Source organism: Chrysemys picta, chromosome 4 (assembly GCF_011386835.1).
Source record: "Chrysemys picta bellii isolate R12L10 chromosome 4, ASM1138683v2, whole genome shotgun sequence".
NCBI lineage: Eukaryota > Metazoa > Chordata > Testudines > Emydidae > Chrysemys > Chrysemys picta.
In genome coordinates this window covers 136,418,692-136,432,851 of record NC_088794.1, presented here as the reverse complement: position 1 = coordinate 136,432,851, position 14,160 = coordinate 136,418,692, and the positions used below count along the sequence as shown (strand labels likewise).

The 14,160-nt window shown below is 39.9% G+C and overlaps 1 protein-coding gene across 4 annotated transcripts in view; it reads right to left on the bottom strand.

Moving 5' to 3' along the window:
- Positions 1–784: 784 nt before the first annotated feature.
- Positions 785–14,160, bottom strand: part of KIF26A (kinesin family member 26A) — a 135,656-nt gene continuing 122,280 nt past the window's right edge. For all 4 annotated transcript variants that reach the window (XM_024105138.3, XM_024105139.3, XM_065593713.1 and 1 more), the window contains 7 exons: positions 13,838–13,997; positions 11,425–11,587; positions 7,425–10,812; positions 3,889–4,079; positions 3,394–3,414; positions 2,882–3,032; positions 785–2,233 (listed from right to left, as the gene is read on the bottom strand). In XM_024105138.3, the coding sequence (XP_023960906.2) occupies positions 2,055–2,233; positions 2,882–3,032; positions 3,394–3,414; positions 3,889–4,079; positions 7,425–10,812; positions 11,425–11,587; positions 13,838–13,997 (4,253 nt within the window). In that variant the 3' untranslated portion in view covers positions 785–2,054. The remainder of the gene's footprint in view (positions 2,234–2,881; positions 3,033–3,393; positions 3,415–3,888; positions 4,080–7,424; positions 10,813–11,424; positions 11,588–13,837; positions 13,998–14,160) is intronic.

The following is a 14,160-nucleotide window of genomic DNA, read 5'->3' as shown; positions in this document are numbered from 1 at the left end:
CTGGAAAAAGAGCTAACACAGCAATAGAGGAACACAGAAACTAGGCCCCTACATTTCCATCTATATTTTGTGCACCACCAAATATGATTCAATGTGCAATAAATAAAAATGAGCTGGACTGTACCATTTCCATGGTCAAATCAAGGGGAAAGAGGGAAGGAACACCATGAGGTTCCCCTTAGTAGAATTTCTTGCAAACTCTACCATCTGCAGGATAAGGAAATCCCACCCAGATATCCAAACCTCCCCGATCCCCTGCAATTTGCTGGAGGCTCTGGATTAGCTGTGACTTTTCTCCAGCTCACATTGCCAGAGTTTCCTTCCCCTGAAGAAACTCTGCCTTTAATGAGGAGGAGGCGTGTATGTTAACGTTCTTGCAAATTCCCTGCTAATTAGTAGGAGGGAGGGAGCAGTGGGACAATGCACAGCCTCAGGGATACTGGGCTAGTGCCATAGAGACAACTGAACCCAACTCCCATGTGGAGATGGATCGGGCCCAATAAACCATAAATCACCTTGGGTGGGAGTCTTCCCATTGGGTGAAATCCCGACTCCACTGAAGTCAGAATGTTTTAAAAAATATTTAACAAAACTAAACTTGGATTCAGGAGACCTGAGTCCAATTCCCAGCATAGCCACAGATTTCCTGTATGACCAGGGGAAAGACATGCATCGTTAGGTACCTAAATACCTCTTAAAAATCTAACGCCTATATAATTGTGCCTTGCACTCCTAACATTGTATTGCAGCATATAGAAAATCATGTAAATAATAAGAAGCAATGTTAACAATAGATGTATCTTTTATTCACAGATAAAAGCTGAAGCAAGCTGTTATAATACACATTTGTACAAAGGATTTGAAAAAACCCATAAAAAGCAAGATGATCAGAAAATATGATTCATTATGAAATGTGATATTACATACACTATTAAACCTTTTCAAAAGTATTCGTTTGGCAACAAATTTATCAATAGTTTCCACACTTAGGTGGTCTCCTTCAAAAAAGCACAAATCTCATGCAGCATGTATAAACTTGATCCTGAGGGTTTGCCTTCCTTAGAAAAACTGTAAAAAGATATACTATTTGTCTTAAAAGTTCATAATGCAAAAACCTTTATTTATAGTCAAAACTATATAAAAATATGGACCTAACTTAAAATTTACAAAAACTTTTTTTTTTTTTATTTGCTTGTTTTATGGTTTTGGTAATAAAACATAATTCTCAGTTCCTGTAGTCAGAGAAAAACAAACCACAATGCCCTTTCTAGATTTCCTCGAGTTCGGTTAACAACTCTAAAAAGATCAGATCCATGAAAACAGAGGTTAGTAACCAAGGAAGTAGTTAAGCAGTTAATATTTTATATATATATATATATAAATGGAACCCAAACATTTATTTTGATCTGAAAAAGGAATAATACAAAAACAGAACGTAAAACAATCATCTTGAAATTCCATAATACACTTTTTCAATAGGTAAATGTTCATAAAAATATCTTGAATCCTAACCAAGAAAACAATTATAATACAATTTTAGTTCTGCTACATAAAACAGCTTTTCTATTAAACAAGAAGGCAAGTTCAGGTATGAAAACATAATTTACTTATTGCTTGTGCTACAATGTTGGTTTTTTTACATATAGTCATAAATACACTATACAGTATAAAATATTTTATAGGAATACATTTTGTGGTCTGCTTAGGTTTGCTGGCTTTAATTCTAGCACCAAATACAAAAATGAAAATCAAATGAATTTTAAAGGCACTTTCATTGTTTTCTATTTGTTTTTTAAAGTCTTGGTTTGTCCTAGATTTTTCTGCTTTTCTCTGTTAGAAACAACGTTTATTTCTATTTTTAATCTTTGTACAGTTCAGGTCACGTAGAGGCACCATAATGATTTATAAACATTCCAATTCCTCATCTGTATCAGTCTCTACAACATTCATTGTGGCTTTATGTCTTCACATTTCCACTTTCACTTCCGAGTCCTTTTTCTTCTTCATGTTGGACAGTTTGGCTGCACTTCCTAAAGTCCCTTGAAAAACCACCTTCAAACTTCCACTTCTCGAACTCCATCTTGTGCATCGGATATCATTCCGATATCAAAACAGGTCACTATCATGACATGTGACTTGCACAGATTAACACACTGCTCTAGTTCCTCTGTCACTTGTTCCAGCGCCTCCAGATACTCCTGAGACTCCTTATCAAGGTGAGGGTCAACCTCAACTGTTAGCAAAAAACCAAAATGTTTATATGAGAAACTGTCTACAATAAAACATTATTTCAGATGCAGAATTTAACATCTTTAGTCAGCAGTAATTGGTGTCATCATGTAAGAAACAAAGTCCTAGGGTAAAAGCCTGTCCCCATTCAGCTCAAGTGACTTTTGCCATTAGCTTCACTGGAGTCAGAATTCCAACCCTAGGCTCCAATCTAGCAAAGAATGTAAGCATATGTTTAAGTGCTTTGCTGGAATAAGGCTCTGATTTCAACGCCTCAGTTTCCCATGTGCAAAATGAGGGTAATAGTACTTATTCCCTAGTATAAAATACCTCTATGGCTATAAAGCACTATATACAGTACTTATTAATTATTATTATTATTTCAGTCTTTGTATAGTTTTGCCTCTCTCGTCTGATTGGACTGCTTTGCTAGTTTCTGAATTCTACTTACAGTACCCCGGTATTGCAAAGCAGTCCCATACCATACCAAACTTCATTGCTGGGCAAAGTTTGTTAAGGCCCCAATTCAGCTAGCAATTTAAGCACATGCTTAAAGTTAAATAAGTTAAAGTTACTCATTACTGAAAGTTAAGCATGTGCATAAGTTCCTTGCTGAATCTGAGCATCACAGTGACTTTGGCGAAAAACTTACACTCTTCTTTCCACTTCTTTGGATCCATCATCAATCTGCACTTTGTCTCTTCCAACTCTTCCTTCAGACATTCATGCTTTGCCTTCACTTCTCTAATCCGCTGATGGCGCCTTTCTAAAATCTTCAGCTTGGTATTGAAATACATCAGACCCTTTAAAAGGCACAGAAAGACCACTTCATGAATCGGTCTGGCCTGGCCTCTGTCAGCACCACCCAAACCCTACCCACCTCATTACACTGTAACATTTAACAGGGTTTTTTCCTCTTCGCTTGAAGTGTGCATTAATGGATTCTAATCTACAGAAACAGCATGTCGCAATCAGTTAAGCATTTATTGCACTTTTCTGAATTAACATACATCTCTAATATACTCTGAAATTGCTACTGTTTATAGAGAAATTATTTTCTCCATTAGTGCAAATAATAAACAGTCTAATAATGTTAAATGAAACTCCGAACTCTTTAAGAACATTAAGACATAGGAATTTGTAGTTACATAAAAGCATTCTTACCTTTTCAACATCCTGGAAAGGCTATTTTGGAAAAAAATGGAAAAAAAGGTATCAGAAGACTACAGAACTCTGGTCTCCAAAATGGAATTAAGTGAATTGTTTTCCAATTACGAGTAAATTAAACTCACAATATCCCTGATTTAATAGAATTCTAACCAGGATACTTTATGTCATTTACATAAAGAGTTAATGACCCCATAGTAGAGAGAGGCTGTAAAGTTTCATCAGGCAGGCTAAGATTATAAAATCTTCTCATAATGTATTCATTGGTATTCTCCGTTCATACCATCAGTCATGTTGAACACAATTAATTGTAGACAGTAATTATTTTCATTTTCTATGTTAAGGGCACCCCAACATATGAATTGTAAAATTAATAATTATAGTGCTTTAATTGCAATCAATTTCCTGAATACCAAACTAGCATTCAAGCAGTGATTCTGCCTGTATATTGTAATTTAAGTTGTCTGGAGTCGTTGTAAAATATGTACTGACCTCAGTTTCCTCTTGTCTGTGTCGCTGTAATCGTTCCACATCATCAATCTCATAAACTTTAATTTCAAATGGCTCTTTTAAAGTGCCTGGCAAAGGTGGTAGATCAACCCACTGGCCAGTGACACTGGGCTTTCTTCCTAGGGATGTAGCATCAGGCAATGGAGCGGGAATCAGTCTGCGACGCTGGAGACCTTAAATACATTTTTTTTTTAAAGTATTTTGCATCACATGGGACGTTATGCATCCAAAACCTAGGAGTGCTAGTATATTGCAAAATATGACACAACAAAGAAAATATACAGGTTTTTAGGATACTTTGGGGGAAATGCTTTTTTTTTTTTATCCTTTTCTTTTAATAAAATAATGTAAGGCAGTTAGGCCAGATCTTTGAAGGTATTAGGTACCTAACTGCAATCTGAAATCAATGGGAGTCGGGCATCTAAATAGCTTTAAGGATCTGGGCCTTACTGTTTTGATGAGCTTTGGTATGCTCCTTGTTTGTCTGGTGGTGGTAAACAGCAGTAGTAGCTCTCCCAACGGCCATCTAAGCATTAGTTCCTTATGCCAGCCTTCCCAAATTTTGTTTACTCACTTTCATGAGTGAGTACATTTCTTTTTGGTAAGCAAGTATGATCTCACTCATTTCTTCACTCTGGCAAAGGTAGTCAAGTAGGTTATGTGACGAGGCTGATAACGTTTGAGGATTCTGACAGGCTATTTGTTCTATGCCTAGGTTAATTCCAAGCAAGACTTGTTCAGATGAGATTCTCCACTTCATTCTATAGAACCACCCTCTCACTCCACCCCGTTGCATAACCCACCCCCGTTTGTCTTCTACCATAACAGCCGCCTGTTGGCCAACTGAACTGGCACATGGCCTCCTCTAAACTCAGCATCCAAACTGCAAGATGCTGTGGGATTATTTCAGTGGGAGTTGAAGGCTTCTGGCATTTAGGGTAGCAACTAGCTATGCTACAACCTTAATTCTTCTCTTTTGTGTCCAAGCACATCACTTCCACAATGCAACAAAGCTGCAAAGGCCAGGGAACCAGGAAATTCACTTGCCACTTAACAAGGGTCTCCCAGATTTAAGAACAAGCAACACTGTTACCAAGATGCATCAGGGCAAAAGTTTCACAAGGCAGAGACTGTCTTGGGCACCTGGGCACGTGCTGGTATTTGCTCATTTTTTACAGTCGTGTGTCACCCTCTACTTTTTGAAAGACTAGTTCTTAGTGATGCCAATGCATCTGTCATTAATCAACAAGTGTACAGGGCATGTCCAGGCAATACTGAAGCCAGTGGCACTGATCCCCAGATCACTGGAGCCAATGACACCAAAACAAGTTGAAATGTAAGAACGATATTACAGCTTGTGCTCTTTGTCATAGGCAGTCTGAGCAGCTTCATGCTTGCTGACTCAGAGCTCAGTGAGAGAAATGTACATTACCCTCTAGTGACTCCCTTTTAATGGAGGTACAGAGGAACACTGGACTCTTTCAAAGGAGTTGCTTCCAAAACTTTCCCATCACAGGACGGAATCTTTGAGGGAGAAGTGAAGTAAAATTCTCCTCAGTGTTTGGAGTCTCATGGGGGAAAACCAGAGGTGTGACATCTTATAATTATTCCCTCTGTTCTTGTGGCCGAGTGCATCTGGGAGGGCAACACTGCACTGCTGCTTAGAAGAGTTTCTGAGGCCCTCTCCAAACCTGGGTCTCCTACATTGGAGTCAAGTGCTATGAGATCAGGTCAGTTACTTTATAAACTTTACGAATGGTCAATAACAGAGGTAAAAGCTCACCAGGCCTCACTGAAAGTGAGATCTATGCTGTATGTGCTTAAGGAGTTATCTGGTATAAATATTCTTAATAAATGATTCCTTGCAAAATATGGGACTGCCAGGCAGCTGGGCCACATTAAATTAATCAATTCTGGGTATGTAATCAACTGGGCATCCTTTCCACAACCTCAAGTTATTCAGTCTGATTCACAGCTACAGGCCTGATCCTCCCCATCAACTAAAACCCCAATCCTGCAACCGCCTTCCAGCAGATGAAACCCCTCTGAAGTCAATAAACAGATGCAGTCGATCACATACACAAAGCAGATGAACTTCATGGTACCTAGTGGTCCCAATGTGAAGTCATTGGGGCTCCATGTGGACACCAGGGGCTACTTGCATGGAAGGGGTTGCAAGATTAAGGAGTAGGCTTCCATTGGCTTCGATGGTAGGATCAGTTCCCAGGATGAGTTTCTCTAGCACTGCTTTCCTAAGAGCTTAAATCCAGCAGAAGCAAGTCTCAAATCCACTTTGACAGTTTAGTATTAAGTTACCCTGGGAAGATGGTTATCATTTCCTATTGAATACTTAGGCCAATAATGGGTCTATCAAACCTTTCTTGTTTGTACGATATTGAATAAAACTCCTACGAAGTCCCACTTCATATATAAAATATATTAGTGTGTCAGAGTATGAAGCATTCAAAAAGTAAGGTATAATTTACCAACGAAGACAATTTCAGCTGAAAAAGAAATAATTTGTCATTTTTAAAAGACCTAATAAGCATTTCCTGGGGCAAAAACAAATACAAATCCATCAGTGAGTAATGCCGTCTCAATACGTGTGCAACTTTACACAGCTGTTAATATTGATTTGTAGGAGAGGTTGATGTGCTATGAAAAGAGAACTGCTGCAAGTGTTGCACAAGGTCTCTGAACTGATTTATTGCCAGAAAGCACCATAACTTATACATTAGTTTAACTCATTTAGTTGTGCTGGCACAAGTGAATATCATGTGCACCTGCAGAGACTGCAATAATTACACCTTTCCAATTGAAGTGTCAGATTCTGCAAAGCCCAGGCTCAGAGGAGTATTTCCTACCCTACTCCCACACATAATCCTACCAGAAGTTAAAGGTTTCAGGAGCAGCCTTTCAGACAGTAGCTATCATTGCATGAATTGCAGTGGATCTCCAATAACGACCACAGTATTTCTGGCTGGAATAGTAAAAACTATTTCCAAAACGCGGACATTAGAAGCATGATTCTGAAGCCGTTACTCTCATTCAGTAGCACTTACCCACACAAGCAGCATCAATGAAGCCAACAAGTAAATGCCACTGAAGGTCAATAAGGGTGGTGGAATTTAGCCCTTGTTAAACAGCCAATCACTTTGGTTTTGTGGTGGATTTAGAAGATTTAGGACAAACGTCAGTGAATGGAAATCACACCTCTCTGAACAAAACAGAAGACTAAGCAGTGTATCTCTTTCATAATTTAGCTTTAAAACTTGATTTAAAAACTACAAAGCCTATAATTTTGTAATGAATTAACAGTATTAATCTACAATTAGTGCCTCTTTTATCCATATATATATATAATCTTCAACGTGGCTAGGCATCTAAATTCAAACTAAGTGATCTACCAGTTTACTTAAGAACCACAATAAAAACTCAACATCCTAAAATATGAGGAGAATATCAATGAATTTCTAAGATGGATGAAAATGAAAGCCCCAGTCACGTTAATTTTTTACCTGTCGATCTTTTCTTAGGGGACTTCAAACTCCTCATGCGTCCTGGTGACGACATTCCGCTTTCACTCATTGAGTCATGTGCGGAAGAGGCACTGCCTGTTGCTTCGCTATCGCGAATCATGCTTTCATAGCCACTGCTGCCACCACTGTGGTAAAAAAGGGCTGTCCTTCCCATTGCTGGTGGCAGTTCTCCACTTAAAACACTACTATTATCACTGCCATGCCCACTGCTATACCGCTGAGGCCTCCGGGGCGCAGTTATCTTGCTGTATGGAGATGGCAACACTGGAATTTGTGATTTTTCATCGCTGAGATTAATACCACTGTCATTCCCACTATCAGAGTCTGTGGAGCCTCTGAAATGCCCCATTTTGACAGAACTGCCAGATACCAGTTCATTAACCCGACTGTTGGCTGCCCGAATTGCTTGCTTTGTCCCCATAATAGTTCCTCTGCCAGGTTTGTTGTTGACACCCTGCACACATCGGGGGGTTGTTTTCCCACTTGGAGGAATGCTAGAGCTTTTTCCAATAGACTGAGTCAGTGATTTTACAGAGGAGCTAAGTGACTTTGACCCATTGGTAGAAAGGCTGCGGCTTTTGTTTCCATTTGCTTGAGCCTTCTGGTTAGTTGTACTTTTTACCTGGCTGTTTTTACAGGGTAAAGGTGCAGTATGTGATGGTGGTGAAGTCACGTTAGAAGCTACAGGGGGAACTCCCAGCCGTGGGACCGATCGTCCCGTTCTACCATTGTTGATGCTAGCGTTGCCATTTTCCCTAGTTGTGTTTGCTTTGGAGCCAACTGATGTCAGACTATCAGACCTTTCCAGAGACATGTGACTCCCATATCGATGAACAGCTTCACTTTTAGCTGCCTTAGTCTTTAAGCTTGAAGTCATTTTAGGCAAAGAATGGTCCCCCTTGAGGCTTGTTTTACAGCTGGTACTTTCACTAACCCAAGATCCAGCTTTTGATCGCAATTCTGCCTCTTCCTCAGCTTTTGGTGTTGCAACTCTAGGACAGTCCAGGCCTGCAGCTTTGCCTCCACTATTTGCGACCACCACATTTTTCTGTTCTAGGCTTGATTTACGTACAGGAGGTGTTGGAGGTATGGTCCCATTTGGCCTAGGTAGCATGCTTGACTTTTGTGGCAGAGTCTTCTTTCCCAGGGAGGTTTTCAGGCTGCCAACAGCAAAGGCAGCTTCAGAACTTCCCCTAGTCACACCTTCTGATGGAGCACTATTACTATGTGCTACTGGCATCACACCCAGCGTGGTGGCTCCTCTCTTAAGCTGTGGCATTTTCATTGCTGCTTCAGATTTTTTAGTGGCTTCATTGGAAGATTTGCAAGCCATTTCACAACCATCTACAACCCTCTGAGAACATGCAAGCATAGTCTGTGACTTAGTTGGCTTGGTTGCACTGCTGAAGTATTGGGCAGCTTTTGTTGGCTGCTTATCAGTACCAAATGTGTGAGATTTTGGAGACAGCAGAGATTCTGCAGCTTTCGCTTCCAAGTGATTATCTGTGCGCACCAGCCAGGGATCTTCAAACATACTGTGTGGATTCTGCTGTTCCCTGTAGCTTACCATGGCATTATTGTGGGTTGGAGATGAGGTAGTTTTTGTTTTTCTAGGAAGACTAGAATGTATTGTTTCTATCAACGGTGTACCTCGAGAGTTGCTAGATTTAACTTTTATGGGCTGATCAGCTACACAAAAAGCACTTTTCATCTGAGATGCTTTGGTTAATTCAGAGGTTTGGGGGCTTTTGTTGATGCCTGAAGACATTTTGCTAGAACTTATACTCTCAGTTTCCAGCTCTGAGAAACAAAATCCACTGTCATTCAGGGAGCTTTTCAATGGGGTGGTTACATTGGGCAAATCCAAGTTAAAAGGTTCCTTGGACTTATTACAGTTGTAAGATGATTGGGCAACAAAACTGTCACTGGACTGGGCTCCATCACTTTCAATTGTACAAATGCTAACTTCACTAAGCCAAGAACTGATGGAGGAACGTCTGCTGCTGGAAAACGGATCCTCGGCAAAGGGCAAAACAATATCAATATTTACACCAGTAGAGCTTGCCTGTGAGGTATAAGCATCAAACTCATCATTTATACTGCTAATAATACTAACCGGCCTGGAACCTGATGCAAGGGCCTGAAGGGAGCAGTCACTGTTAAAGCTAATGATACTGGCAGGCCTTCCATTATCTAAAATTCCACTGATGGATAGTTCCTCTACCACTGTAAAAACAAGCTCATCCTCTCCATTCAGCTCCACAGGCTGCTGCAAAGTCACCGTGGTGGTCAGTATATCCCGGTCAAAACATTTACCTTTGAACGCTGAGTGGAAACTATGTACCTCGATAGCACCAGATTGATTCTGGGTGTTACTGCCAACTAGAAACGTGCTTCCTACCAAGTTGTGCTCAGGTTTGCTAGCCATTTGCTTACTCATTCCCACAGGAGGAGTCCGGATTGCACTGCTATTGTCCAACTCTGAACATGCTTCTTTGGACTTGAGGGTCTGATCTTTCTGTTGTGGGGGTGTGGGCGCAGGGCTTGGTAAAGGTCTCTTCACATATGAGGACTTTTCTTTCACTACGGGTTCAGCTGTGGCCTTACTCTGCTCTTGACTCCTAGTAAGGTTATATTTTGATGATTTCAGTGAATCTGTGATTGTCTCTCTCTCTTTCTCGCCATCCGAGGCTGAGCCCAGTTTTTTGCCTTCAGCTTTGGTTTGCGGTTTGGAATGTTCCGCTTTGAAGTGAGGGGCGTTCTTTTCATGACAACTGCCACCCCTTTGCACAGCAGCCTGGAAATGAAGATTATGTCCTTTTTTTGGAGAAACTGTTTCCTGTGGAACAGGTTTTTTATACCCTCCAGATGGAGAAGACGGTTTTTCATTTACCAGTTTAGACTGCACATTTTCTATCACTGTCACTGGACTACAATTTGATGCAACAGGTGTTTCTCCACAAGCAAACTTTATAGGTTCCTCACTTCCATCAATGAATTCTAACCTTTCTTGCAATTCAGCAAAAGTGTTGCACTTAAAATGGTCCTTGTCGGAACTTCTAGCAATAGAAAAGTTGTCCTTGCTTCTCTTTTTGTTAAGGGAAGGAATTATGGGAACAAACTCTGGAGGCCCTTCATTATCTGTTAGTTCCCTGTCAGATAAAGCTGCACCATTGGGACCAACATAGATGACGGTGTCACAAGATTGTTCACTGCTGGAGGAATAATCAGGATCACTAGAAATACTCAGTACAGGAAAATCAGGGTCAAGTGCTACAGTTCTTGGGTGAAAAGGTCTCAAGTGAGGTGGTCTTCGTACATGGCCTTCTTCACATGAACTTTCTCCTCCAGATGAGCTGGATGCATACTATTAATTATAAAAAAAGAAAATCTTTATTAATATTAAATGTATTTATAATAAGAGAGGAAATCTTAGGGTCATTATATACTCTGCTTTGCTTTCACCATCAACCACAATTGTGTCTAGTGGAAAACCTTTACAATATGAAGTTAAATAACAAAACTTATCTATGTACATTTTAAACATGATATGATTATTATATTAACCAGTTTACCACAGGTAAGTTTCATAACATCAAAATATTATGTTGTCTTTCAATCTTAGCATTTTACATTCTTTCCTTATTTTTTTTTTAATTAAAACAAGTTGAACCTTTTGCAATAACCCCACATAAAATCAAAGGAATTTTTGCAATAATCCCACATAAAAATCAAAGAAATATTGATCTATTGTGTGTATGTGCATGTGAGTTTGCATAAAATTCAAACACAAATGTTTCAGGACTAATAATCAAGTGGAATAACAACAGCTTTGGGCCAACACGTTTGTCAATTTCTCTACCAAGCTTTGATGCATTTTGTATTAGTCCTCATTGTTTAGAAGTCCCACATTCCCCCACCAAGGGGTTCAGAGAATTCATTTTCAATTAAATTAATTGCAGCTTGCTTGTACACCAACCTTGGATTTCTTCTTTCTCATTCGGTGGATTCGTGATGCAAGCTGAATTGTCATGAGAGTTTCTGCATAATTTGCTGGGGAGTCAGAAATATGAGCAATCATGGTTGTTCTACAGTTGATGTTCCCAAATGATTCTCTCAGCAACATAGTCAACTTGTTGTCCCTATGTAATAAATAATAATACTAAGATGGTTTAAAAGAATTCTAGTTCCTTTTGCAGACTTTTCTAAAACACCAAGTATTATAGTTTCATTTTTATAGTGTACATGTATGTATGGTATAGGTAGATCTGAAATATACATGATCTGTACATATTTAAAACATGTCTAAGCATATATACACAGAGATACCAAATTTATTCCTCTACCTGCATATTTTTAGTTCTTTGTTAATTTGGGCAAATCCAAGAATTATTCACTTTACTAGCAGTTCATCATGAAACAGCTTACAAACACTATCTTTTTATCTCATTAGAGCTAATCTCTGGTACTTTGAATGCACCATCACCATGGTACTTAACCTACAGGTGAACAGTTCATGTAACAAGAAATAAAATAACTTTATATTACTGAACAGACCCAGTCAAGAATACCCTAACAAATATATTATTAGGCATCAAAGATATTTTTAAGCCCTGTCCCACCTAATTCCTTCTCTGCCATTTTAAAAGAGACCATGACCTGGGCATTCTGACCCAGAGCATGATGCAAAGGAATCTTCTTTTCCTCCTGGTGTGCACAGAGGAGGGAGCCCATACACTAGATCCACAATTTGAAGCATGGAGAAGAAAGAGTTCCACAAAGCTTCTCCTTAGTAAGTGGCAATACAGCCGTCCATTGGACGTTACACAGCCTGATGCAGCCATGCACTGGATGTTCCGCTATTCAAGGGGAGAAAAGAGATGCCTTGAACGCCCACCTACTTGAGAAGTCTGATTACCCAAACACTCATACACGCTTTATAGCCCGATCTGTGACTATGGATGTGGATATAAGCTCGCATATACCATAACATGCACAACTTTTTGGGTGGATACAGCTATATCACAATGCTCATACACTGAAGTAATTATGACATTTGCTATAGTTCTTCTGTGTGGCTTAGGTGAAGATTTAGGGCCAGATCCTGGCTTCCATTCTGCCCACTCTGCTCTGGCAGCACAAATCCAGTAGAAAATTAGCCTCACTGGCTGTCCAAGGATTTCCCTGGGGAAAAGGGAATCACCAGGTGGTATATGGCCAACATGGTCTTCAGCCATATTCAGTGCAGCTGAGGAGTCATTATGCTCTGTATGCCACAGTTGCCAGAAAAGCTACTTAGGGGCTGTATGCAACTGGCACAACTTAGAACACTCCTGAGGCTGCTCTAGGTTGCTCCTCAGAACTGGCCCGGCACCTGGTGGCCTGTGTTTAGGAGTCATCTTTACGTTTTTGCTCACTGAGCTGGGCTAGGTGGCAAAGGGCTTGGTCCCGAGGATCTGGCCATTCACTATTCTAGTCCATTCATTCAGCTGGCAACTGGCCTAAGAAAAACACCTGCTTTCATCTAATACAAAATGAAAGAGCACCTGCTTCATATTCCGCACTGGATAAATATGTGAAATGACATGAGAAATAAATGAGGCACTAACTTACAACTCATCTTAGCAAGCAGCAATTAAACTCTGGTATGAAAGGCCAAATTCTACCAGTGCTGTCTGTGGCAGGGATGTCCTCTTTAGACTGGGCCTCCTGCAGATATGAATGTATTCCCTCGCCATGACAGTACTGCCAGACACACTCTAGAAAGCACACATTGATGCTCACTTTTGTCAAGTTACCATTCCTTTTTCCACACAGGAACAGAATATGGTCCTCAATCTATTTAAATGCACAGTTTTTATTGGAAACATACATATGTGCAACCTGCTGAACAGGGCAGATTATTTATAGCACTACTGATACAATCCTCACCCTTCTGTTATATGTACAGTAAAGCTGGTTGATGTTTCTTGAAATTTCAACAAGACTTCTAAATTTGGGGCGGGGGGAACCCAGGGAAATAAAATGTCCCCTGGTTTTCAACAAGCTGGCCAACATTTTTCAAAGTTTCAACATTTCAGAAAGAAAGAAAAATATTTCTGCAATTTTTTCAAAGTGGACACGCACCCTACATCCAATTTAGGTATATGCCACAATGCATATGATTTTTCAGACCGCTGTGCATACCAATAACACATTATGGGACTCTAAAATATATTACATGAACATAAATGTCCTAAAAACTGCACTGGAGGCCAGATATATGTTGCCATATATGTGACAGCCAAAACATCCATTGACATGAGTGCAATAGATTAGCAGGCCCTTGATATAATTTATTTGCAAGATAAAACTAGCTATATTTAAGGCAATGTACACAGTAATTTACTTACTTGTAGGGTACATGTTTAGCACCATTAATTAAGGCCAAAATTACATTGCCCAGGGCAGACAGAGACAGGCACAGGGAACCTCCACCATCTCGGCTCTTGCTCAGGACTTTTTCACAGCTTCCTAGATCAATGAGATGCAAACGGCTCCGTCCTCCGGACACTAAAACAACAAGGACAACAACATTTATACACACATTCACCTGAGCAAAAGGACTCACACCAGATTAGCTATGCAGAATTTATTCAAATGACAGAAATAATGAATGCAGCATGGGGTAATGCCTGAATTAAATATTAATGGGGCTACATGCGAATTGAACAAA